The 26,405-nt window shown below is 39.6% G+C and overlaps 2 protein-coding genes and 1 long non-coding RNA gene across 5 annotated transcripts in view; 1 reads left to right on the plus strand and 2 right to left on the minus strand.

Moving 5' to 3' along the window:
• The first annotated feature begins 4,189 nt into the window (after positions 1–4,189).
• On the plus strand, positions 4,190–7,960 carry pcgf1 (polycomb group ring finger 1). Of its 3 annotated transcripts, none has more exons than XM_054792289.1 (9): positions 4,190–4,318; positions 5,013–5,118; positions 5,193–5,345; positions 5,429–5,500; positions 6,125–6,230; positions 6,322–6,364; positions 7,350–7,436; positions 7,532–7,612; positions 7,787–7,960. In XM_054792289.1, exons 1-9 carry the CDS (start codon positions 4,232–4,234, stop codon positions 7,835–7,837), a joined length of 786 nt encoding a protein of 261 aa, XP_054648264.1. In that variant the 5' UTR covers positions 4,190–4,231; the 3' UTR covers positions 7,838–7,960. The 3 variants fall into 3 exon arrangements, with proteins under 3 accessions (XP_054648264.1, XP_054648266.1, XP_054648265.1); XM_054792291.1 differs by having other exon boundaries at positions 7,353–7,436; XM_054792290.1 differs by having other exon boundaries at positions 4,232–4,318; positions 5,016–5,118.
• Positions 7,961–10,471: 2,511 nt separating this feature from the next.
• lbx2 (ladybird homeobox 2) lies at positions 10,472–12,689 on the minus strand. The gene is made up of 2 exons (XM_054792321.1): positions 11,684–12,689; positions 10,472–11,302 (listed from the first exon to the last, which is right to left on the minus strand). Exons 1-2 carry the CDS (start codon positions 12,021–12,023, stop codon positions 10,845–10,847), a joined length of 798 nt encoding a protein of 265 aa, XP_054648296.1. The 5' UTR covers positions 12,024–12,689; the 3' UTR covers positions 10,472–10,844.
• Positions 12,690–12,841: 152 nt separating this feature from the next.
• Positions 12,842–26,405, minus strand: part of LOC129190288 (uncharacterized) — a 44,993-nt gene continuing 31,429 nt past the window's right edge. The window contains exons 2-5 of the long non-coding RNA XR_008572972.1: positions 17,366–20,713; positions 17,084–17,263; positions 15,285–15,379; positions 12,842–13,775 (exon numbers count right to left, since the gene is read on the minus strand). This is a non-coding gene — a long non-coding RNA (uncharacterized LOC129190288). The remainder of the gene's footprint in view (positions 13,776–15,284; positions 15,380–17,083; positions 17,264–17,365; positions 20,714–26,405) is intronic.

The raw sequence follows: 26,405 nt of genomic DNA on the forward strand, positions 1-26,405 counted from the left end.
CATATACCAGAGATTCAATTACAAATATCAAAATGTATTGAATCAAATGCAAATTCATTCATTTATTATTTATTTTTGACATTGAGATGTAACCCACAAACATGTAAAATTGTTACAGAAATCTTGATTTGTAAAAGGAAATTATTCTTCAGTTAGTATTAATAAGAATGTCATTCATTGGCTCAGGGAATATATTCTTTGCACTTTTGACCCTTTAAATATATACTGCATATACTGCAGGTATTATCGTATTATATCTTTTCTCTGTAGGACGAGGGGTGTTTTTGATTTCCAGTATAAAAGTCATGGAAGCTGCCAGGAGAAAATTCAAGGCTGTCCTGTGCTGACTTGGACAAGAAAAAACAATAAGAGACAAAAAGCTTGGATCCATTTTAGGTTTCCTTTTCTTATGTTTTTTTTTTCTTCACAGTCGGCAGATGTGACTGCTCTTGCGCCTGCAGGCCTCCAGAGTCGAATGAGAGCGCTGTCAGTCAGAGAAGCGTTGACCTGGCAGATAAGACGTTACATGGCAGGAGACACAAGGCTCATCTGTGACGACTCGCTGAAGCGACACTGATCGCCCTCAAAGCACGCCAACACGACAACGCCTTCCTACCGTCCAAATTATATTGATGACGAGTTTTTTTAGGTCGCATGGTGGAAGAAGAAGAAGGGGCGAGGAGTAGCGTCCAATACCAATCACTCAGAATATCAATACTGTGATATATTGCATTGATAGATTAGATTAGATTAGATTAGATTAGATTAGATTAGAACAGAAATGTATTGGTGCCCTTGCATGGCGACCTGAGGTGGTGAGAAGAAAAGAAACTCTCCATCCACTTTGTGCAACAAAGAAATGTAGTGAGGCTGCAGGGAAAGTCTTTGTATGCGAGTGCAGCGTTTGGGTGGTCTTCAGGTTGTGGAAGCCCTCCGAGGAGGGTGGGGGGCTCAGGGGGACGTAGCCGTGTAACAGAAATACACGGACCTGTTCAAACACGGCCACACAAACAATACACAATCTTCACGTTCACGCCAACCTGCTCAGTACACGTACAAACAATATTTTACTAAATATATTGAAAGCACAAGTCCCCAAAAAGATGTGGAAATGATTTGCCGAGAGATGCAACCCAAAACTGCTGATTGGATACACTTTCTTTCCATATATACTGTATAATATCAATTAGAACACCATCCAATAACGTAATGTAACGTAACGTAACGTAACTAAACATTAACATCACATAACATAACATAGCACAGCACAGCACAGCATAGCACAGCATAGCATTACATCGCATAACATAGCATAACATAACATCAAATCAAAGAAAAATGAAAAGGAGATTAAAAAACATAACGTAACATAACGTGCGTGCGTAACATAAGATGCAAGCATTAGTATTCCTTTTCCGCTAAAACTTGACATGTCATATTAAGAAGCCGTACATTTAAATCGTGTCTTCCCTTTGCTTCTTTTTTGATCAGTTACTTTCATATGATGATAATGAAACTGTACAAAGTGTTATTTCTATTGGACAATTTGAAACCGTAGGCCAACTTTCTATTGGCTGTAAGTACCGGAATTCATTTGTGTTCAGAGCAATGCAAGAAATATGCAAAATTTGTGCCAGCGTGTGTTATTTAGTGACAAACAGTATTCCCCTGGTTTAAAAAAACACATAATCACATGATGTTTTAGTATTAGTATAGTTATTTGAAAAGCTTTTAAGTGTAAATTCTGATTTTTTTTATGTAGTACGGTAATCCCTCATTTATCACGGTTAATTGGTTCCACATCTGATGACCTTGATAAGTGAATTTCCACAAAGTAGGATTCCTTATTTATAAGTGGAATATTAGAGCATAGAAAACCAGTTTGTGACCTTCTAAATATGGTTTTTAACATTATTAGAGCCCTCTACTGTAGACATGAAATCTAGACACCCCTATAGCCACTTTTAAACACCTATTACCCAATATAGCAGACATAATATGAGAAAATAAGACATATAAGACATAAATAAGACATGATATAGACTATATCAGCAGGAGAGTTTCTTGTTTTTGTTTCCTTTTTACTTCCTGTTTTGTACAGTACTTCTTGCAGTGGCTATTGTCTCATCAATGTAACATTACTGACACCTGGTAACCAGTGTAGAACACTACATATCATCTTTGAATGCGTCTTCAGAATGCCCTATATTTGTATTTTACTTCATTTAGCCATTTTTATGCTTGGAAATGCTTAAGTTAGGGCAAAAAAAATCCGTAAATGTGTTCAAATATACATATTTTTGACTGATATTCAACCCCAAAACAGCGACGTTTTGTTAATTAATGTATTTTTTAAAAATTGTGATAGCGTGAAGCTGCGAAATGCAAATCGTAAAGTGGCGAGGGATTACTGTGCATGTACCCAGTAGCATAAACATGTGCTTTAAAAGCAAACATAAAGTCCCCCACCGGCTGTTCCCCGCTTGACACTTTTAGTCTCTGGCCTTCATAACCGCCGTCGACCGGTCTGCCGTCACTCTGACGGAACATCGCAAGCGCCGAACATAAACTGTGACGTTTTTTTGTGTGCACGTAGGAACAGCGGTGAGCTAACAGCGCAGGACTAATCCAGCCCTAATGACACTGCACCGCGCGGCCACAGCCCCTTTTAATCCTTAAATACTGTTTGGACTCAGGTTACGAGAACACGTTGCAGATGTTTCCTGGAACACCTGGAGGTGAGGTGCTATCACATTCTTGTCTTTGATAGGCACATTGCTGGAATAGCAGCAGGGCCTACATCATGGCTGACACAAATCTAATCTGGGCCCTTGCTAGGTTTGTTTAACGTTACATAAACAATCAGCGCGTGCATATTCTTCAATGAGCTCCCATACACTTTAGCACAATCATGCCAATTATATGCCCTTTTAAGGCGTGTTTTAATGCACGTGAGGTTCAGCAGACCATCTACTATGTGCTTAGAGCGCCCTCTATTGTCCATTTAGTTCAAAAGCAGGCAAGCCAAGTGAGGGGAAGCGCGAAAAAAAAAGACAGATTTGTGTCTTGAATGATGTCATTTGCTTCTCCTAATGCTTGAGGTCTTTTACCAAAAAAAGTGCTCAAATTTGGAGAGAACTTTACAAAACATTAAATTAAAGAAAGAATAAAAAAATGCAAAAATAAAATAAAATATTTGTATTCATTATAAGTTTAAAAAAAGAGAATGGTAAAAAATGTAATGTTAAGCATTAAAGAGAATTTGGGGTTTTAAACACGATTAAAAATAATATTTGTATTTGTTATTGTGTTATTGTTATTGTTATTGTAATTCGCAAATAATGTTAGTCATGTTTCCTGGTGCTAAACTGTTTTAAATTGTTAGTTTTGATATTGTAAAGTCTGCTTAGATGGACACAGTAATTAGTATATAAGTATAGTATACAATTTTTAATAAGTATTAGTATACAATATTGTTGTTATTGTGTTTATTTTACACCACCCATGTCAAATGTTTGGATAACATATTTTTTTACATACTTTATTTAGGGAGATTTTGGGATCTAGTCAAAACAACATTTTTAATAGTAAAAAAAAATTTTGTTATTGACAATATTTTCATATTTCCTGGTGCAAAGCTGTTAGAATTTGTAATTTCATTTAATTTAATTTCGATAAGCGGAAGAAGATGGATGGATTGATTTATTTTATATGAAACTGTTGTATTCCTATGTAACATGCGCATGTCCAAAATAAACTGACAAACTGAAAAAAATTATGATTTTTAAAAATCATTTTACTTTAATAAAACAATATTACCCATTTCAAATTGCACTTGTCTGGGCAATCATAAGAAGTCGACTACTACCACTAGTGTATCTACTGTGCTACTACTACTACTAGTAGTACTATTACGTCGATCTGGTCTAAAGGACACCTCTAGATATTTCGTCTACTTTAATGCAATTGTATTTCTGTAACATAAATGTATTACTAATATGACAACCTTTATAAAATTGTGATTTTACTTCATGATAAATCAGATAATGTACTTTATTTGTGTTGCGTGTTGCAGTTTGTTTTATTCTAAATACTCTGCGACTATTTTAAATCAAAATACTTTATTTAAGTTGTGCTTATATTTCTGGTATTTCTTGTTTATAACCCGCCTTCTTCGGGGTGCACAAGAGGCCACTTCCGGTTTACCCGGAAGTTCGCGTCATTCCCAAAGATGGCGGAGCAAGGTCCGATGGCCATAGCGATGCGGCTACGAAACCAGCTGCAGACCGTCTACAAGCTGGACCCGCTTCGGAACGAGGTGAGCGGCCGTGCTTGTCGTGGGGAGGGCGCTGGCGGGCGGTCGAAGCGCCGCGGAGGCGAGTTTAGAAGCCGCTTAGCTCGATGCTTGGGTGATGCTGGAGCGTCTGAGCATGCGTTGTCTTGCCGAGTCAAGCCCGCGATGTTCGCCTTCCGCGTCGAGGAGACTGGCCTCGGTTGTCGACTCTCCGGTGACCGGCCGTTCTTCTCTTTTGTCGATTGTTGTTTGACAAAAGTAAACAATCTGATGGAGATGCTAGGCTGCTAGCTGCTAGTTACAAGCTAGCTGCGCTCATTCACGGTAAAAGTCCAATAAATACATCAGAACATCTTATTGGACCACTAAAACCATGTCAAAGTCTACTTGGGTTTGGTCATTAGAATAAAAACCATTAGTTTATGATTCTAGCAGGAGGTTAGAGGTCACTGCCACAGCTGTCAGGTCCGGGGTGTAAACAGGAAAATAAACAGCAACACCACGCGGCGAAACAAGATAGCAGTTCGTCTTTTTAGCATGTTTTCTTCTACTTCACATGCTGCTGGGAGCACGGTTGACTAATGGCTAGCGCGTTTTATTGTATATAGTGCAGTGTGACCTGCAGGACTGCAATCTATCTGTGGCAAAAAGCATGCGTGGGAACCCCTGTGCTGTGATGCCTAGTTGTTGTGTAAAGTAAGAATGCTTGTGTTCCCAGGAGGAGGTGAAGTTAAAAATCAAGGACCTGAACGAGCACATCGTGTGTTATCTTTGCGCCGGCTACTTCATCGACGCCACCACCATCACAGAGTGTCTGCACACATGTGAGTCTCCTCCCAGCACCACCATTGCCGCCAACCCTCTTGACGATAACGCCTCCCTGGTCTCCCGTCCTCAGTTTGTAAAAGCTGCATCGTCAAGTACCTGCAGACCAGCAAGTACTGCCCCATGTGCAACATCAAAATCCACGAAACGCAGCCTCTGCTCAACCTCAAGCTGGACCGCGTCATGCAGGACATCGTCTACAAGCTGGTGCCCGGCCTGCAAGAAAGTACGTGTGGAAGATTTCATGTAAAAGCTGATCATACTGCGTGTGTACATAAATAAATGTCAATGAAATGCATGTGTTGACAGGCGAAGACAAAAGAATCAAAGAGTTCTATCAGTCGCGAGGGTTGGAAAGAGTTCTTCAGCCTGCAGGGGACGGTGAGTGGGACACTTTTACTACGTTTATGTTGTACGTTTAACACAAATGAAGGTCACCTGTCTGTGCGCATTGGTTCTGTAGTGGAATGAACGGAGAGAGTGAGCCCTCGTCCCGTTCAGCCTCTTTGTGGAGGCGGGGTTGTTAGTGAGTGGATGCAGAGGGTTAGCAGTTAGCCTCGTGAGGCAGCATACGTTAACATGAGTGAAGGCACAGAAGCGATGGTTCCTAAGGCGAATGCCACCGCCTCAGTGTGGGAACATCGTGGTTTTAAGCAGAATGAACAAGGTGAGCGCATGAACACCGACGACCGGCAAGGACAGTTTTCTCAACTGGGGAAAAAAAACACCAACCCATGGAGATGCCTGAGGCAGCGGAGCCTTCATCCCGACAGTCGACGCTTGCTGAGGCGTTGGCACATAATGTACTGTGTAGGCAGACATGAAAAAGACATGAAAAAGCTCAAAAGTAGACTTTAAAGCAAGAGAACATCCGTTTGAGAGAGTTGTGGAACGTGACGTGCTGCCACGATGCTACTGCATGTGTCCACTACACGTTCCACAAGTCAATATTCACTCCCGTGGTGATGGAAAATAATAACAATATCGTTGTTGTTGCTCCATCAGACTGCGTATCGGACCCGTCCTCTTTACCATACACCAGCTTCGACCACGCCAAGGCACATTTTTACAGATATGACGAACAGGTGTCGCTCTGTTTAGAAAGACTAAGGTGAGTTTTTGTCATCACACACACTATTAATAATAATAATAATAATAATAATAAGCATTATTGATGTTAATGATCTGTTTGCTGTGTGCAGTTCATCACTGGCTGGAAAAGACAAAAGCAAACTTGCCCTGCAGGTCAGTACTACTATATCATAATACTATACCCTTGTACTAGCAGTATCATCAACACACAAGTACAATTATGACACTTTCCACTTGTACTTGTCGTATCAACACAAACACTAATACTATATAACAATACTATGCACTTGTACTAATAGTATCACTCCGTAAATACTATATAATACTATACACCTGTGCTAGTAGTATCACCACTAATACTATGTAATACTACACATCAGTAGTAGTATCAACACACACACTAATACTATATAATACTGTGCACTTATACTAGTAGTATGAACACGCACACTAATACTGTATAATAATACTCTACGCTTGAAGTAGTAGTAGTAGTAGTATCACCACACATACTATATAATACTATACATCTGTAGTAGTATTATCAACACAAATACCATGTGATGCTATACACTTGTACTAGTACTATCAACACACAAATCCGATATAATAATACTATACACTTGTACTAGTAGCATCAACACACAGCTGTAGTAATAGTATAAACTTGTAGTACACATGCAATATAATCCTATACTATTGCAGTAGAACTAGTAATTGTACACGGACGTCAGTTCAACGCACACTGCAGACCACGGAAGTACATCCATTCAATGCGGCGCTGCATTCTGTCGTTTTACCAGCAGAGGGCGCCATTGCACTGGCTTTTACTGCTCCCTGACGTTCAAGCGTGGGAAAGCTGCGGTACATGAAAACACACACTTGTCATGAGACGCTGAGGAAAATGTGAAAGGCAGCAATGATATTCAGTGATGAGATGTGCAGAAATGCGGCTTGCTTCGACGTTGGAAAAGTGCTTTTGTATTTTTATAAGTGTGTCTCTTATTTCCAGAAATAAAAAATGATTTTGTTGATTTGCAGTATTAATTTTTTATCCAAGCAGCGCTGCATCGGCCATTGCAGACATCATTTCAACTTCCTGTTGTGTGTTTCTCGTGTGTGTGGTGTGTCTCTGCAGCAGAAGTTTGTGCGTTGTTCTGTGCGAGCGGAGGTTCGACATTTACGAAAAGTACTTTGCCACCGACTCAACGTGGAAAAACATCAGGTAACCTCACCTTCACTTCCTGTTTGCCTCCAAAATACAACAACTAGTACATGATTTTTATTCTTCTTTGTGTGTGTGTGTGTGTGTGTGTGTAGGTCCAGATGTTGTTCAACAACGAGTCTTTGCCTGATCACATGACCATGAAACGGTTATGGCTGTCACACTGGTTTGGAAAGGTGAGACACCTGGTGGCCACTTGCATATAACACGATTTAAAATATTTTCAGTGGTTAAGTTAAGTCGATAACACGACACACACACATATATTAGTTGTCTTTTAGTGATGATGCCAGCTTTAACACTAAAGTCGATCAGAAAGTAAGAATAAAAGTTGTGCTTTTGTGTTGCAGGCGCAGCCGTTAGTGCTTCACTACACCATCAAGGACAAACGCAGCAGATAGGACTGGTTTCCACAAACAGATTTTCTACTATACATATTTCTATTTTAATAGTCTTTGTGTACAGCAGCTTATTTTGCCTCCTTTTTGTATTTTTGGAAAAATAAATGGAAAATGTCAAAATGATGGGCGATTTATGATCTGCGATACTTTTATTTGATGCTTGTTTTACATTCACACCAAAAAACACATTCATCATTAAGGTTTTTTTATATATTTTTTTAATATGTTTTTTTATATGAGATTTCATAACATGAAGTTTAATAAAATACATTTTCATTTTTTCAGGATTATCATTTTGAGGCAGCTTATTTTTATATGATAAATATTGCTGTGGATAATTTTACATTTTTTTTTTACATTAAAAATCTGCCATTTCTCTCCAATAGTTAAAAAATAATAATTTTGCCTCTGAATAGAATTTAACATGAACTTAAAAACTGCCTGCTGCCTGTTGTGTTGTAGTGACGCCATGCGGCCGCTAAGTGGAGTCCTTGTGCCGCACGAGGCAAGGGCAGGCGTTCGTCTGTTGAGTCACGTGCTCATTATGTCACATTGAGACGCCCTTGTAATAAGTTGTCTCGCTTTTCATACGTTCGCTTGATCACATGACGATGTTTGAATAACGGAATCATTATTGCAATTGTGACGACGTCATTTGGGCTTCGTTGTTGGTGTTGATTATGCTTATGCAGCTGTCACGTGATCATAAATAACACCTTGTTACTAGCATGTACGTTATCGCTTGATAAAATGCACAAACAAATGTTCAGGTGTACTTAAATAATGTTTTTCCCATAAGAACAAAAGACACGCTGGTTATTCTTATGTGTAAAAAACAAAGAAACAATGTTTTAAGACATAAAAATGGCGACACCACAATTAATATTACATAGGCTAATATAAATACGAGACTAAAATAAATAGCAATCCTTTGTCATTGCAGTCATAATAATGTAACTTTTTGTTTATTTGTATTATTCATCCGCACTCAAGTCTTGTTGCCCCCCACCCTCTCCCTGCAGGCCTAAAGTGGTCGTGAGGGGGTGTCACTTGACTTTTAACCTCCGTGATTCCAGCCCATTACCTCCATTGTGTGCCGGCAGTCTGCTGCACTCTCACATATTGTGCCTTTAAATTGTTATTCGTTTGACACACACTCATCACCGGGAGCATGCAAATACTTTTCACATTTTACTTACTCTGTTTATTAAGTGAGAGTTAAAAATGATTAAGAATACATTTTGTTTGGGGGTGCGGTAATAATTCATGATTATTTATTATGATTATTATTATTAGGCGTGCCAGATTAAATTATTTGAATGAAATAACACTCATATATTAAATAAATTTTTTTAAACTCAGGTTTAGTTACTTATTTAGCTATTTTTTAGAGTTAAAAATATTTTAAAAATCATCAAGAAACACTACTCATAAAATTATAAATAAAAAATAATTGATCATAAGGCAAATGTTAAACATATCAAGCATAATAATATCAAAAGCTGTATATTTATAGTAATGTAGCATTACTGTGAAAATATATATATTTTTAAAACGAGTTATAAAGTACTTCAATAATGATCAAGAGAAATATTGATCAACCTGAAAAAGCTTGAACATTTAACCCTAATAGAGGTACAGTGTGTTTACAGTAATATTGCAGTGGCGTGTATTTTGGGAATGCCATAACAGGAAATACAAACAATGAACTCCAATAATGATCAAGAAAAATACTGATCATCCTGAAAATGTCCTGAGAAATGATAATAATGTAAAAAATGTTGCTTATCAGGAAAATGATTGAACGTATAAATTACAATAACGTTGTCATTTTCCATACATGCATTAGCAGCAACATACACCGTAGCTATTTTTTAATGTCATAACGGTAAACACGAGTTATAATGAACTCCAATGACGACCAAGGAGAGTATTGATAGTCATAAAAACGCTTTCACAAATAAATGATAACAATGTTGGACACAAAGAGTGTATTTTGAAACGCCTGAACAGGAAACGGGGCTTATGATGAACTCCTTGATCATCGTTTCTCAGGACAAGAAATCAACCTTCAAGCTGAGTTTTTGTCCCGAGTGAGTGCAAAGTGACGTTGAAATGAAAACCACGAATAGAATGACATATTTTTCTAGTGTTAGATAGCATGTTTCTTATTTGGATGGAAGCTGTGTAGTAAGTTGTCTTTTTATTCATGAGGAAGATTTCCCATTGACGGCTTCTGAAAGGAGGCCAGATGCCATCCGGCCTGAATGCGCTCCAAAGGCGGGCTCCGGCCGATCAATCAAGTGGCCGTGCAAGGTTGCAAGGTTGCGAGGTTGCAAGGATGCAAGGATCTTGGGACGCAAGCAGGAGGAAAACATATGGCGACACGGAAGAAGAAGATGGAGGTTGTTGCGCAAGAAGAGGGGCGTTAATTATTCCACATTTGTTTGTGTGTGGTTTTTTTAAACAAACAGGCGATTGTTTAAATATTTTACCTTTAAATGAAATAAAAAATATTTATTTAGTCATATATTCATACTTTGGATGTAACTGATATTTTTATTGTGATGTTATTTAAATAAAAAAAGACTTTCCAATAATTGAAATAAGCTTTATTTACATAGATGCCGATTAAATACACTTCACCTTTATATATATATATATATATATTGTATATATACACAGAGTGTAAAAGGTTCATTATAATAATAATAATAATGCTCGCAGACAGTTTTAGGTAAGCATTCATCCACAAAAAGGTGTCCAATGTCCCTCCTGAAGCACCACGTGTCCATTTGTCCTTGAAAAAAAGTGAGCTTTCATAAAAAAAAGTGTCTGTCCGTCTTTCTTGACAATAAATTAAAACGAAGGGAGAAAAAAAACATCCTAAAATGTTTTCATTTACGCTCCTTTTTTTTTTTTTTAGACAAAATCCGTGCAAAAGTTTGGGGGAAAAATGCCCTTGTTTTTTTTTTTTTTTTTTGAAAAACCCCCCAACAAAAACCTGTCAATCATCCACTTCGATCTCCTCGTCATCCTCAGAGAACTCGTCCGTAGTTTGGCCTCGGGACGAGGAGGGGGACTGTGGGAAGACCCTCATGTGTCCATCAGAGGGGGACTGCGACCCCGGTCCGCCCGGTCCAGCCTGGGCCTCGTCCACGTTCTCCATGGTGACGAGCTTCTGCAGAGTCTGCGGGGTGATCTTCTTCAGGGACTCCACGTCGGCCTTCATCTCCTCCAGGTCTCGCTTGAGCTTGGCGCGCCGGTTCTGGAACCACGTGATGACCTGGGCGTTGGACAGGCCCAGCTGCTGGGCGATCTGGTCCCGGTCTGCGGGGGACAGGTACTTCTGGTACAAGAAGCGCTTCTCCAGCTCGTAGATTTGGTGGTTGGTGAAGGCCGTCCGCGACTTCCTCCTCTTCTTGGACGTCTGCCTCTGGCCGAAGGCGTTCATGTGCTCGCGACCTGCATGCAAACATTTCAACTTTTTGTTGTTGTTGTTACACTCAAAACCAGCACAGCTTTGCTTCTATGTTTGCAATAAAACTTTCATATTTCAAATGCCAGCATGAAACATAGGAGCACAGAGTGCCAGTACACGCGCAGTCATTCACATTTCATTCGCTTTCATGAGGAATATTCTGCACATCCCGACACAGTAGATACAATATAAAGCCAAACTGTGCTATTTTCCACCTAGCAGCGTGAGTCAATAATAGAATTATAAAACATAGACACGTGCATGCTGGACTTCTAACGGTCACCCGTAAAATGAAATGTCTTCAAACGTGTTTATTTCTAGAAATATATATTTTTTTCTGTAGCGTATATCAGAGTTTGGTTTACCTTCTGCCGCCTGAATGACGTTGACCTCCAGGCCCTTGAAGGTCTTGCTGGCGAGCTCCTCCAGGGCGCACAGCGGGGAGGAGGGCGTGCTGAGGCCGTTCCTGGCAGCGTTGGAGGCGGCCACCTTGTCCAGCACCCTCGGCGGACACGTGACGGAGGGGGAGGTGGTGGTGGGCTTCTTCTTGACGGAGGGCTTGTTGAGGATGTCCTCGATGCTGAAGGGCGTCAGCGGCTTGTTGGAGTTGGCCGGCGGGGGCAGCTGGTCCAGGGGAGCCCGCCTCCTGTCCTCGCCGCTGGACTGCAACGCGGATCCCGCCTTCATGTCTTTGCTGGACGTCATCGACGATTGACCGGAAAAGTTCTTTCGGTTCTTTCTGCAGTGTTCGTCCGCGCTTAAAATTTTTTTTTAGAGCCTCTCGAAAGCGGGTCTCGCTGGCATGCTCGCTGCAGCCCGTCCTCCAAAAAGATCCATGCAAACGCTCGCAAGCAGCACCCGCCGGACCGAACCGAACCGGAGCGTCGCGCGGAGAGGAAAGACGAGTCCCGAGCGGGCAGCAGAAGCAGAAGCGAGAGAGGTCGGACTGCTAACGACTTGTTGTTGATTGGCTGAGGCTCAATTAGAGCAAAAGCACACTTTGACCCGCCGCTGCACTTCAAAAGAAAGAAGTGGACCAACCAACCGGAGGAAGAGGAAGATGAAGAGGAAGGCGGAGGAGGAGTCTGACGGCTCAGCATGTTTATCTCTACATGCACTCTGATACAATACTTAGTATTACTCACAAATACTTGACAACAGCCTGATGGGACACGTTCATTCACGACTGTTTACTGACATTCTTCAAGGTATTTACGAGATAACATCCAGTCCAGTAAACACAGAGCTATTGCAAACTTGTATTCTTTAATTACAAAATAAAATTGATTTGAAAACATCCCTCTCTCTAATATCTGCGTCGACGTAAACAGCATACGTCATTCACTGATGCAATAAATCCATTTGAATGATAGAAATATGTGCAATATTTGATCTACATGATTTAATTATACAGGAAGAGTGATGAAATAATCTTATTACAATTATAAATAAAAAAATATTTATGCATCATTTCTGAAAATTTGGTTTTTTATATATGTCAATGACAGTAAAAATAAAGTGGAAGTCATTACTGATTGGTTCCTGTGTTATTTATGAAAAATGTGACGCATTCCACCCACGGACGATGTAAAAATATGTACTGCACGTGTTTCAAGTGAAATGTTTCATGCATTATATGTGCCTGTAATCACTGGATTATATCACCTTCATTGTGATGATGATGTGTAATCAATTAAGCAACAGAAAGAAAGAACGAAATCATTTGGAGCACAGCAGCAGGTATATTTAAAAAAAAAAAGGTTTCTTTTTGTTTGACACGTGCATTCGTCCTATTTGCCACTATAATAATTGTCGAGCATTTGTGGTATAAACTATTATTATATTTCAATCCGATTAGTCAGAAATACAAATACACACACACACACACACACATATATATATATATACACAGTATTTGTTGCAGTTTCCTTTGAAAGATGAGTTGCTTGTGGACCATTTGGATGGAAGAAGAAGTGTTGTGTGCCAACAGCACCATATGGTGACAAGAGTTGTAAAACAGCAGGACTTTCTGTTACGGCTGCCTTGGAGGTCTTTGCTGCACCTTTCTATTTGTGGGAGGGGTGGAGGGACATTTTGTTCGGACGCAACACTGCCTCAGATTAAAAACGCCGCGCCATTTTAGCTCGCTGATGTTGATATTTTGCACTTGTCTGAGCATGATCGTGAAAAGCGCCGATGTTCACGCAAGCACGTGCTTCATCTGCAGTCGTTGGTGTCCCGTGCGAACGTTCAAAGTGTCACAGCTCATTCATAATCGCAAATTGAGGCGGATGCTTAATTCGGTGGCCGTGCAAGCAAAGCATGGCTGCTGCTAAACTTGTGCTGTTGCTTTTTTTCGTTGGAGCTTAATTGAAAGGTTAATTTGAAGCACGAGCAGCTGACCTCATCAATCATCAACTCCTTTAATTGGACGCCTCAGCTTCCATCAGCACCTGCCTGCAAAAAAGAAAAAGAAAAAAATCTTCGCGACGAGTTTTATTATTATTAATTCATTTTAACATATTATTGATTTAAAAAAAACATGAATTCCACAGGATGAAAAATAAAAGCAATCATCAACGGGTAAAGGTAATTAGTCCCCAATTAAATGACAGCTTTAAAAATTCACCTCACGAGTTTAATACATTAAAATCCAGTCATAACATTGCCGAAAATGACGCGTTGCTGCAAAAAATGCAGAAAAAAATCCAAATACGCGAAAAAGGCGCACAAATTATCCACGCGGAAATGTATTCGTGTGTTTTACGGTGCTGGGAAATGCAGTGTGTGGCGCCATTATTCCTGTTTCATCATCACTGAGGCCTAAAACAACCCTTATGTATGAATACAATTGAACACGTTTACCGTAAAAGAAAGACTGCAAATAGAATCCACGTTGACTTTATTCAACCACAAGACTAGTTTTTGTTACCTTTTAAAAAATATGGTCTTCTTGCCGTTTATGTAAAAATAGAAACACTTCACTCACGGGCCACTTTATTAGGTACAACCACACAATGTAAAGATAATATTGAGAAAAGATTGATTCCAAAAACAGCTGTGAAAGGATCATTTAATTGGTGGCTAATAATTTATTATCGTGTGTGTGTTGTAAAGCGTCACAGCGTGTCGTGGTGTCAAATGAACGTAAAAGAATGCGGTACAAGGAGGGCGATATAATATAACAACTAATATAACATAACATTTTATTGCTTGTTCGATGAGGAAACAAGGTGGTCCATGCATGACGTTTTGTGTGGCGCTAAGTAGCCTCATTTAGCAAAGTAGATGTTTTCCGTTGGGCGAGATTTAAATTTCAATAAAAATATTTCAAACTAACCACCGAGCACTACAATTATTTATATATTCTTGGAGGACATGCCGGTTCTGTATAGTCGACGCTTTAATTTTCTCCCCAAGCTATCGTTGAACGCATCTTTCCCGTCCTGGCACTCAGGTGTTCGTTTGCACAGCACCCCGGCGCCGCTTGGAGGGGCGGAGGCGCATCTTTCACGCGGTGACGCCACGTCCCAACTTGTCATTGGACGCCACCGGGGCATTCCGTGACTTCATCACCATCACCACCAGTCCAAAACAAACCTGCTCATTCATGAATTGATCCGTCTTTTCAATAGGTGTTTTATATAGCATGTGGTGATTTACATACATAAAAAATGTGTATATATGATACTGTAACAGTCCCCACCACACAAGCACTAATATGGTATTTATTGAATCCAAAACTTTGTGTCCAACATCAGCTTTTGTACAGATAGATGATGTTATATATTATTTGTTAAAATGTTCAGTGATATTTAAAAGTGACCTGCAGACAAAATTATGTGCATCTGAGCTTACAAAATCCAAACATGCAGTGTTTTGTTTTTTTTGTTTGTGTGTGCTTTCCTAAAGATGATGTGCATGCGTCCAGATGCTAGCAAAGGTGGCGATGGGCGTTGAAGTTACCACTGTGATGAAGACGACGCTCCCCACTGCAAAGAACCTCCAAGCTGGTGACAGACCGCACGGGCCCAACCACTGTGATCATCTGCAGCAGATGTCTGAAACCACAAAGCAAAGATGCTTCTAACTTGGGACATTTTCATGGTCTCTCAGTAAAGAAATGTATCGATGTGATCAGTATCAGTGTATAGACAACATTTACCGTGGCAGATACGCGTTCAATACAAGTTCTGCTATTTCATATTTCAATTACATATCACGCACACACAAAATCAGTATTCATCACATTTTCTCAAGGCTTCCAAAAACCAGTAATACATTAAATAAAGAAATATAAGACGAACAAAAATTGTAATAAAAAAAATTCCTCATTAAGGGTGTACAGTATATATATTATTATATTTAAAGTATATCCTCGAAAAACATGAACATGTCAGTTGGTGTTGGAGAGAAGCGGTTAACTCGATAAAAACATGATCTACATTGCAAAAATGTCCAAGTTTTGCTACTTCTGTAGTAAGAAATCAGTCAAATTTGACTTCTGTGCGACAAACACACATCAGTTACAAATAGGGTTGCTATCACTCACATATTATCCAACACCGGCGCCAAATCAAAATGGAAAGTGTACAAGTTTTGGCCAAAAACAATGATTTTTTTTTTAATTATTATTGTTGCGGGATTTCCTGACATGCAAGTTGATCATACTGTAATAGTTATTTAAATACTTCAATCATGCTCAGTAAGTCATACATTTAGCAATGTGAAATAAAATCCTCAAGAAACTGTCACAATTGTCACAGCAAAACCAGCTGCAATACGGAGCACAAAAAGTGCACCAAAAAAAGTACAGTACTTGAAGTATCATAGATGATTGTGTTGTAATATTGATGTTCAGAATTCCGGTGTTGGTGAATGCACCTCGCTGGCTGTGCATGTGATTGGTGGATAATGTGGAGTGTACGTATGAGTTTACCATGTTGGAACTGAGCACTGCTGCTGCCGTGTTAAGGTCAGTAATAACATTTAAGAAGCGCGTCATCTGTCAGGATGTTGCATTGCTTGCAAGACGTTACTTATATCATATCACCTTCAAGCACTTGTTGCAGGTGGCTGAGTCTGCATTCATTTAGCACCCAAATGAGGCATCGATATCAAGTTAGTTATACGCTGAAACCAGTGCCATTATGATACCGTTTGTGTACGCATCCTTAGTTACAAATGCTTATTTCCCCTTCTTGTTTGTTGATTTACATAATTTTGTAAGAACTTTGTTGGAAAAAACGGCAACTCTGTTTTTGTTTCCAAGAAAAAAAAGGAGTCTGGCCTCCATTCAGGACTATTAAGGCCTATCTTCTCATGTCACCGGCCATATCTTGGCAAATGAAGACAAATGTTTGTGTGAGAAGGCCGCGTTCCAGGGGGATCCTCGGCCAAATTAATCACTGCAATTCTATCCTCCACCACTTGGGCGCCCGGCGGGTCCCTGATGCGAGGTTGCCGAGGTAATGAGGGCGGAGTGATGAGCAAGTCTTTCTAGAGATGCTGTGACGCCGAAGCCTCGGAGATCGCCTCCTTGCAAGCCTGCACCGAGTCATCGTCTCCCCTCTCGACATCAGGATTTCATTACGGTGATTCTCTCCAGTCCATCACCACCACCACCGCATCTCCCCCACCATTCCCTCTCTCTTTGCTCCACTTTGCTCCCCAAACCAAATGAGGAAATAGCTTGTCTGCTTGCTGACAGTCTCCAAGCTTTGGCCGTAAAGATAAATGATCCCACATATTTAAGTATAACACACCTGATCTGTGGGATCCATGCAACAAAAACAAAAAAATCCATCTGTGGAAAAACAAAAAGAGGAAGCGTGTGAGTAACGAAGGTCAAAGAATATTCAAGATATGAACATCCAAGTGATACTTCATTGGGCTTTCACTTCTTTCTGACTCTTTTGACCGCAACAAAGGGCTATGGGCTATGCCTGAGGAAAAACACAAAAAATATGAGTTGGCTGATAAATTCAATAGCAGGGTTATCTGAAGACATCATTCACTATTACAAGTTCTCATCAATATCAGATTACATGCATTTGAGCTCCACCAGTTTTGGTGTTTCCTTGAGAGCTGCCATGCAGGCCCTGGTTCAGGGATCCACGCTGAACAACACCTGCAAAAACAACAACGGCAACACCAGAACCAGATCCAGAACTAGAATGGGATGCCGTGATGAAAAATAAAGGTTTGTGTAGTTGGATTAAAGCAGTGGTTCTCAATTGTTTTCTGTCATGCCCCCACTGGGGGAGAGAAATGTTTTAGCGCCCACCCGATTTGAAATCGGATGAAGAAAATGATAATATCTATTTATTTATCTGTACAGTACAGACTGAATTTGAAACGGAAACCGGCGAAATGCAAACAAATGGAGAGCAGTGAAGCATAATCGCGAGTCCAACTGCATGCTGAGTACGACAAATTCAGACGTGGGCAGGTCTGCACTAATACTCAAAGTCCTCCCTGCCTCTCATGCCTCCCCTGGCAGTTCGCCACGCTATCCACATGGGGCTATCCACATTGAAACGTTTTCAGGTCAAAACAGCAAAGTATTTGAACCTTTCCGCCTGTCATCCAGACGGGAACGGCGTTCTGGGTGCCCTGAAAAGGTATTTTTTTGAAAACATCTTGCAGAGTAGGAAAATCGGAAAACACCGGCTTGTCGTTTCCGTATAGACGACCGAACCTCTGTTTTTCAGAAACAATGACGTCACCAATCCGTTGCCACAACGACGCCGTCACGTGACCAGAAGTGAGCTTTGACGACAAGCCAACATAATATCTGAATATTTCGACGGACGTGACTCGGGTTGGGCATCGTTTGAATTTGAGCAATTCCGATTCCTCCTTTCGATTTCCAATTCCTAACGAGTCACGATTCCGATTCTTTTCAAAGGTAGAGTCATAAAAGTTGGCATGGTTTACATGAGGGCGCTAACCAAAGTTTTTGGATGAAATGTCTGAATGTCTCCATGATTTGTTTTAAATTATATGAACTTTTTATGAATTTACTATGAATATCTCACAGGGCTATTATTAACCGATATATAAACATCAAACAATTGAACTTGAACATAAATGTAACATAAAGTCATTTTTATTTTTGAAGACCAGTAACCATGTTACTGAGCTCCTACTAAACTGCTTGCAGAATACCAAATAAGTACGGTGAATGGAGTAACACTTCGCGCGGGGTCTGGTCAACTTCCTGGCTAAAGCTAGGTTAACATCAGGTAAAGTACACAGCATCACGTTAGCTGGATATATGAGTTGGCCACCGTATTCGCAGTACAAAGTATAATTTGTTTGCTACTTCAATGTTGGCATAAGATCAATGTAATTTACTGTTTTACTTATCTGACTTGTTGGAAGAAGATCACCAACGTAAAGACTGAAATTTTAAAAACATGAAAGATTCCGGCAGAATCAGGATGTAAGTCCCGGTTCCCGTCGATGCTCGATGGATGCACATTTTTTTCAACCCCCCAAAAAAAACAATCCAGAAATCATTCTATGTAGACAGGGCCTGAGAATTCTTCACCAGTTGTGCGTGGGGAAGGGTGACAAACTTGACGCAGGTCCATGAGTACCGTGATGGACTTGGGTTTGATTCCCCGTAACTCTCCTGGGCCCCACTGGTCTGCGTTCAGACTGAGCATTCGAACGACGGTGTGTTTACACGTCCCATCACTTCTACGCTGCTGCTTTACCGCCATTTTCCTGATTTAGTGGATTATTTTGATTCCTGTTAATTATTGCAAGAGAAGTGACACATTAAATGACACATTCTGCTCCAATTGTGATGACTTTGTGATTTATTTCCAGTCTTATTTGGAGTTTTTCGGATGTTGCAAGAGCAGTAATTGCATGAATTAAATGACACATTTTTATTATGTACCATGTGTATGACTTTGAGATAATTTTGAGACTTTGAGACGTGCCGTGCCTGGGTACGTATCGGTACACTCACACTAGTCAAACGTGCCGTGCGAGTGTGTCTGTAATTTTGTAACAATGCTCGAAAACATCGTAATCTCCTTTTCTAGCGCTATAGCGACTACATTTAATGGAACAGGAAAATAGCACTAAAACACATGTGAGAAACATAAATATGAGGATTGTGAAAATGTCTTTTGGCCCGCCGCCGGCCATAACTTACACTGTCACTGTACTGCCTAAATATTAACACCCGGCTCTTGAGAAGTAAGGAAAAAAAAACCCTATGGAGTCCATCGAGTTTTATTTTCCTTTCCTGGGTTCAAATCAGCAACAGGACAGTGTGATGGAAAGTTGTTTCATGTTTCCAGCTTAGGGAGATTTTGTCTGCAGAGTTATCAGAGGCCTTGCTAATTAATGACAGCGAATGTGGCGGAAATTAGTCAGCTGTGCTGCTCATTAACAGTTACAAATGGGACTCTGTTAACGCTTTACAACACAAGTAAACACATTTAAAATGAAGAACTTGATGGGTTATAAATATTCATGATGGTAAATTAACGTGACAGAAAAGTAGAAAAGCACATGATGTCAATAAACAAAGAACGTTAGGTGTTGGATGAATGCATACGTAGCAGAACGGTCACTTTTAACCTGCTTTTTCGATGAATGCTTCAGTTGGGAACCCACGTGCTAGTTGCAAGTTGAGACATTTTTAGTGTTCAGGTTAGTCCCCGAGGCCTGGGCCAATGAAGTTGTGCTATGGTTCTAGAAACCTTTTCTTATAAAAGTTGTTTTTGTTCCATGGGTGAACCGAGTAGGGTTGGTCTTGCTCATATTGGGTTTCCGGAGGACATTACCAATTGAGTTAGAGGGTTAATTTCAGATGCCTGTTGAGTTGGTTTAGTACCTCCTTTTATAGACTCAAGTTTCTTGCACACTGAGTTGAGTTGACCCTTGAGATATGTTCCACTGGCGAGAGGCCTTCACCAATGGAGTTCGGGTTGGTTCCAGAGACCTGGCTAAGGTTGGCTAGGTTCAGAGGTCTGATTTTCAGGAGCTAGCTAGGGTTTGCTCCAGAGCCCTGGGTAAATTCAAGTTGGCTTGGTCCAAGAACTTTTTCCATTGCAGAAAGGGTTACTTCGAGAAGCCTGGATCAATAAAGTTGTGTCTGATCTCATAGAGTTATCGATTGTTCCAAGGACCTGGGCGATTGGAATTGGGGCGGTCATTAGTGGATTGAATTGGATTAGTTCTGCTTTGTTTGTTCAAAAAGATCTGTTGAAATTGAGTTGAGCTGGTAGTTCCAGAGGCCTTCCTCAATAGGATTAGGGTGATCTACAGATCTGCTTCTGTGAATTTAGGCCTAGTTTCAAATTCTGGAGTTAGGGATGGTCCAAGAACCTTTCTTCTATGGAGGTAGTTCCAGAAGCCTTGATGATGACCTACAACAAAGAGGTATAGGGTTAGCTCGAAAGCGCTCTGCCGACACTCATTGAGCTGTTGATCCCTGAGAGATATTGTGATTCTGCCTGCCTATCTCCAAAGGCTTATTGGATTCTGGAAGATCCATGTAACCTGTTGGGAAAAGTCAAAGCCTGTCCACACATAGATTTCAGTGTCAAGCTTGAGAAGGAGCTCAGAGTCAGCCCATGTCTGTAGCCGGACACTCCATTTCCAACTACACTTATTGGCTTTGAAAAAAAAGACAACAGAGAGGAGAAAACAAAACTTGACAACACAATTCAATATCGAGTGTGCCAATAAGACGGCGTGTATGTTGGCGGGCCTGGCACCGCCCTTGGTGACCACATCGGGCGTAAACCGCCACAGATGAAACGATATGGAGATTATCGGGACAAAAAGCCTCCCGGCTTGTCACGGGATGCAGAGCGTATTGTACATCCACATGTATTGAACACCAACCTGTCACCGTGTGTGACAGCCCCATTCATCACGCACAAAGCCAAAGCTGTCAGTGGCACAAAGCGCTCTATCTGGGCCGCATCCTCCCCCCGCCTTCTTTTTCTAAGTGACAGCACTGAAATGAACACGAGGACGACACCGGAGTATGTATTCAAATTTGTTTTCCTGCCTCCCACTGAAGCCAATTTCCAGAGGCTAATAAACCCAGGAAATACATCATGTCAGGGAGGGGGGACAGCCCTTTTCTCGCTAAAGCATCATGAAGTCCCGTGGGTGGTTGCCATGGGAGACGGCAGAGCTGTAATTTAATTTGAACAGCAGCGAGAGTCTCCACTAAATGATTTCTCCAAAGCAAAGCTGTGCAGGAGCAGGAAGTCAAGGTTTATCAATCCGCAATGAAGGCTGTGGTGGAAAAAAACACCAGGAATACAGAAAAAAACATTGGCATTTTTTCATAAACATTTTTTTCACCAAGCATTTTTACAATTTAGATCACTGAAAACGGTCGAAAACCCCCCAAAACTTTTAGCTTATTCAGGTATGTAAAAAAAAAAAAAAAAAATTGCACATACAAAAATCTGCTAAACAGCGGGTCCACGATAGGGAACACTGTATTTATTTTCTATGGGAAAAACTGGTAACAAAAACCGAGTTACCGCTGTACATGATTAGAGTGTGTGTTAAAAATCCAAACCTACTTTTTAATTCTTCCAAGCCTGTTAAGAATTTTAGATTATTAGCAAACTTGTGACCTGCGAACACTTTTTATCAACACCACTCATAAAGGCATTAACGCAAAGTTTTGCGTTTGCAGCATGTGTTGGCTTTGGTTTGTGTGTTTGTATGTGAGATGCCTGGTGTGCGTCCTGAGTCAGCAGAGGCTCAGTAATTACCCTCGCATCCAGACGGACGCGCTCAGCCGCTCTGACAGGCCGAGCATCATTTCCCGAGTGTTCCCTGGGAGCGCACGCTGCAATAACGCCGCTCAACAGGCCTATCAACTTGATCCGCATCACACTCTCACACAATTGCAAGAGCCTAACCTATTTACGCCGTAAACAACCACAGCCAGCTAATAAAACGTCCCGTTTCTGCGCGAGGCTGTAATCCAATCAGGTGCCTTCTTAGATGGTGCCTCGACTTGAAGGCAATATTGGGTGAAGAAATGTTGCTCCCAGTATATCTTTAATGAACATAATGAGTCTTTTTCTATTAGAAATTCATAAAGAATGTATCAGGACTGCACCGCTCTTTCCGTAAATGCTCGCTTTGTGTCACTGTGCCCGTCAAATAGGAAAGAGTCTGACGTTGCTATTTAAACATCAGTTATTGTTTGCCTTGAAGCTGTCGCACTGCTGGCAAACAGCGTGAACGTCAGACCGGGTTATTGCTTGTATTTTCAAGACAGTACACAAGCGTTTGCGTGCAAGACTTACAGCCAGTTCAATCTCATTAAAGCCACTGCAGATTTAATTAAAGAGGGGCCACGAATGTTATTGATTTTTTTTTTTGTGCTAAAATGTTGAATACGACTTGCATCAATATTTACTTTTAGATTTTTTTTACATTGTTTCTAGCTTTTAGAAATGTTGACAACCTCAGAGGAGATGAAAATACCCATTAAATAACAAGACATTGTCACAAAGAGCAGAAAATAAAGACTGTCTTTGATCTGTATTATTAGTTTTCTTAAAAAGACTGTTAATGTTATCATTTTATAAGCTTTCAACGTAACGCCTCCAGAATGAAATATCACAATCACAACTTTGAATTGATTGAATTCCTTGAAACTTTGAATTTTACATGAACAATGTCGGAATATAATGAGGTCAATAATTCAGCATAAACTTGAAATAATAAAGAATAAATAATTATTTTTTTCATGTCGTGATATTAAGAGAAACAAAGAATATAACACATTTTTTGAAAATTAGGTTGCGGAAGAAGTTATGACATACATATGTTACAAGAATAAAGTCAACATATTATGGGAATAAAGTCAGAATTATGAGAAGAAAATTTACAAGAAGAAAGTTGAAATGGTGGGGAAACTTAAAAAAAACAACAACAGCAGAAATGGAAAAATGTAGCTGTAATTTTAGGAGAACAAACTCATAATATTAGGAGGAAGAATAATACTAAAAGTCTTTTTAGTAACATACGGTTGAAATATTAAAGAAAAAAAAACAAAAAACAAAATAAGGTTGTCATTTTTGGAAAATCAGGTTGGGGAAAAAGTTATAATATTGGAAGAATGTCAAAATATTATGGCAATAAAGTCATAATATTAGGCAAAGGAAGTTTGTGACGATAATTTAAGAAGAAACTTGAAATATGTAGAAAATAAAGAAAAAAAGCAGCAGCAAAAATGTGAAAAAAAGTTATATTATTAATAGATATTAATAATAGGCTTTGTCCACCCACAGTCTTGGTCTCAGACCAGCCTTCAGTGTGTTGTTCATTTTAATGCCTGATACAACTAAAGGTACCTTTGTTTGGGCAAATATAACAATGACAATAAAAATGGCTCACAAGAGTTACATTTTTGGGCAGTACAATGCTATAGCTATTCATGTAAGAATTTAAGTGATTTTGGTTATTATCAAGAAAACCATGGAAGTTGCTAGATATCAGCTCTTTAATCAGTGGACATCCCCACTTCTGAACATATCTACGTGGGTTTCTTTCCAAAATATCAAAGTGGAAAGTTGCATCCTTTCATTTTTCACGATGTGACCCTTGCTGGAAAAAGTTTAGACATCCCCAGCTTAGAACATTTAGCAAAAACAGTTAAATACAAATACGTTTTTAGGTGTTTTACCAATCTTCTTCAGAAGCTGCAAAACTGTTATGTCTAGAAGTCCAGAATCCACGTGGGCTCACCTAGCAAGGGTTGTTTAAAAATAAAGAAAAAAACAAACACGCAATGTTCCACATCTACTATGCTGTTGGAGAAAGCTTATTTGGAAGTCAGTGCACTATTCCCCCTAGTGCTTATATTTTTAATTAACCTCTGAAAGATAGCGTGCTGTAGCTTCCTGTGTCTGTGGCGGCGAGGTTAATGATTTTGCAGAGGACAGATCAATGCACCTCAATTCCCGGCGCCGCATGTTCCGTCTCACTTGCCGGACCACGGTGAAAGGGAGCAGAGGGCGACACTGATTGTGTCGGAGTGGACCGGCAAACACCCTCCCCCCTGCACAGGGCGAGACACGCGTTGCATTCAGCATAATCTGAAGAGAATTTAGTAAAAAAAAAAAAATGTTTGCAAAAATGTGAAGCGAACAGTACCAGCTACATGTACATGGGCAAAACCTGCAAAAAAAACTACAAATATGGACAATCATAATGTTATGGTTAGTGTCATGAAAATTCTATATTTTGCCATATTTTCCCCATTCCTCAAAAAATTCCTCCCATAATTCCACATGATCTACTTCAAATGACCAATGTAAAATTTATAATAAAAAAAAAACTTTTTGGATACAAACTGATTAATTAAATGTGCCATAATCACCTAAAAGCAATAAAGAAGGGGTGTCCAAAGTTCAGCCCCGGGGCCATTTGTGCCCCACAGCTATTTTTTTTATTGGCCTGCAGCGCTTTAGAATAAAATCACTTAACAAAAAAAAAACAAACAACAAAAATAGAAAAATCAGCAGTAATTTTGAAAGAATAAAGTCAAACTATTAAGACAAAAAAGTCCTAATTTTACGAGAATAACGTCATAGTATTATGTAGCATAAAGCTGAAATATTAAAGAAAGATGTTTTTTTTTTTAAGTCATAACAATATGAGAAACAAACAAAACAAAATAAAGTTGTAATTTTTGGAAAAATAGGTTTGGGAAAAGTTATAATAGTCAAACTATTATGAGGATAATGTCTTAATATTATGAGAATTGAGAACAATTTGCAAGGAAAAAGTTTGTAATAGTTAGAAGATTTAGAAGAAAACAGCAGAAATACAAAAACAACTGTCATTTTTACAAGAATAAAGGCAAAATATGAAGAGAAAATAGTTGTACTTTAACAACAAAAGTCGCAATTTTACAAGAATAAACTGACAACATTATGAGGAAAAATAATGACATTTAAGTAGCATACTGCTGAAATAGTAAAGAAAAAATTTCGTAACTACTTCCAAAAATTTAGGGATATGCACAACTGTTATGTTAGAGAACAGCAAATTGTCCGTTAAGTGCATTAAGTATTGAACATGTTGGACATGTGTATTCAAAATTAGAAAAGCTCAAATTAAGTTCACCTATAAAGTTGATAAAGTAGTACACTTTAGGTTCACACTGAAATGTGTGAGAATGTGAGAATAAAGTCAAAATATTATGGGACTAAAGTTATAATATTGCAAGAAGAAAATGTACAAAGATTATTTAAGAAGAAAGTTGAAATATTTTGGAAAAAAAAACATTGTGAAAATGGGATTTTAAAAAAAGCGCAAAGAGCAAAGTTGAAAAATAGTTAGATTTTTCACATATATCATAAAGCTGAGATGCTGTTTTTTCTTGAAATATACAATGTTTGTCACACTTAAATGTTTCAGATCACCAAACAAATGTAAATATTAGTCAATGACAACACAACTGAACACAAAATGCAGTTTTTAAATGAAATTTTTATTAGTAAGGGAGAAAAAAATCCAAACCTACAAAGCCATCCTTAGCGGCAACAACTGCAATCAAGCGTTTGTGATAACTTGCAATGAGTCTCTTACAGCGCTGGGGAGGAATTTTGGCCCACTCATCTTTGCAGAATTGTTGTCATTCAGCCACATTGGAGGCTTTTCCAGCATGAAGCGCCTTTTTAAGGTCATGCCACAGCATCTCAATAGGATTCAGGTCAGGACTTGGACTAGGCCACTCCAAAGTCTTCATTTTGTTTTTCTTCAGCCATTCAGAGGTGGACTTGCTGGTGTGTTTTGGATCATTGTCCTGCTGCACAACCCAAGTTGGTTTCAGCTTGAGGTCACCAACAGATGGCCGGACATTCTCCTTCAGCAGAATTAATGGTTCCATTTATCACAGCAAGTCTTTCAGGTCCTGAAGTAGCAAAATAGCCCCAGACCATCACACTACCACCACCACGCCAGATGTAATGGGACACACGCCTTCCAAAAAGTTCAATTTTTGTCTCGTCAGACCACAGAGTATTTTCCCAAAGGTCTTGGGGATCATCAAGATGTTTTCTGGCAAAA

The sequence above is a fragment of the Dunckerocampus dactyliophorus genome, chromosome 11 (assembly GCF_027744805.1).
Source record: "Dunckerocampus dactyliophorus isolate RoL2022-P2 chromosome 11, RoL_Ddac_1.1, whole genome shotgun sequence".
NCBI lineage: Eukaryota > Metazoa > Chordata > Actinopteri > Syngnathiformes > Syngnathidae > Dunckerocampus > Dunckerocampus dactyliophorus.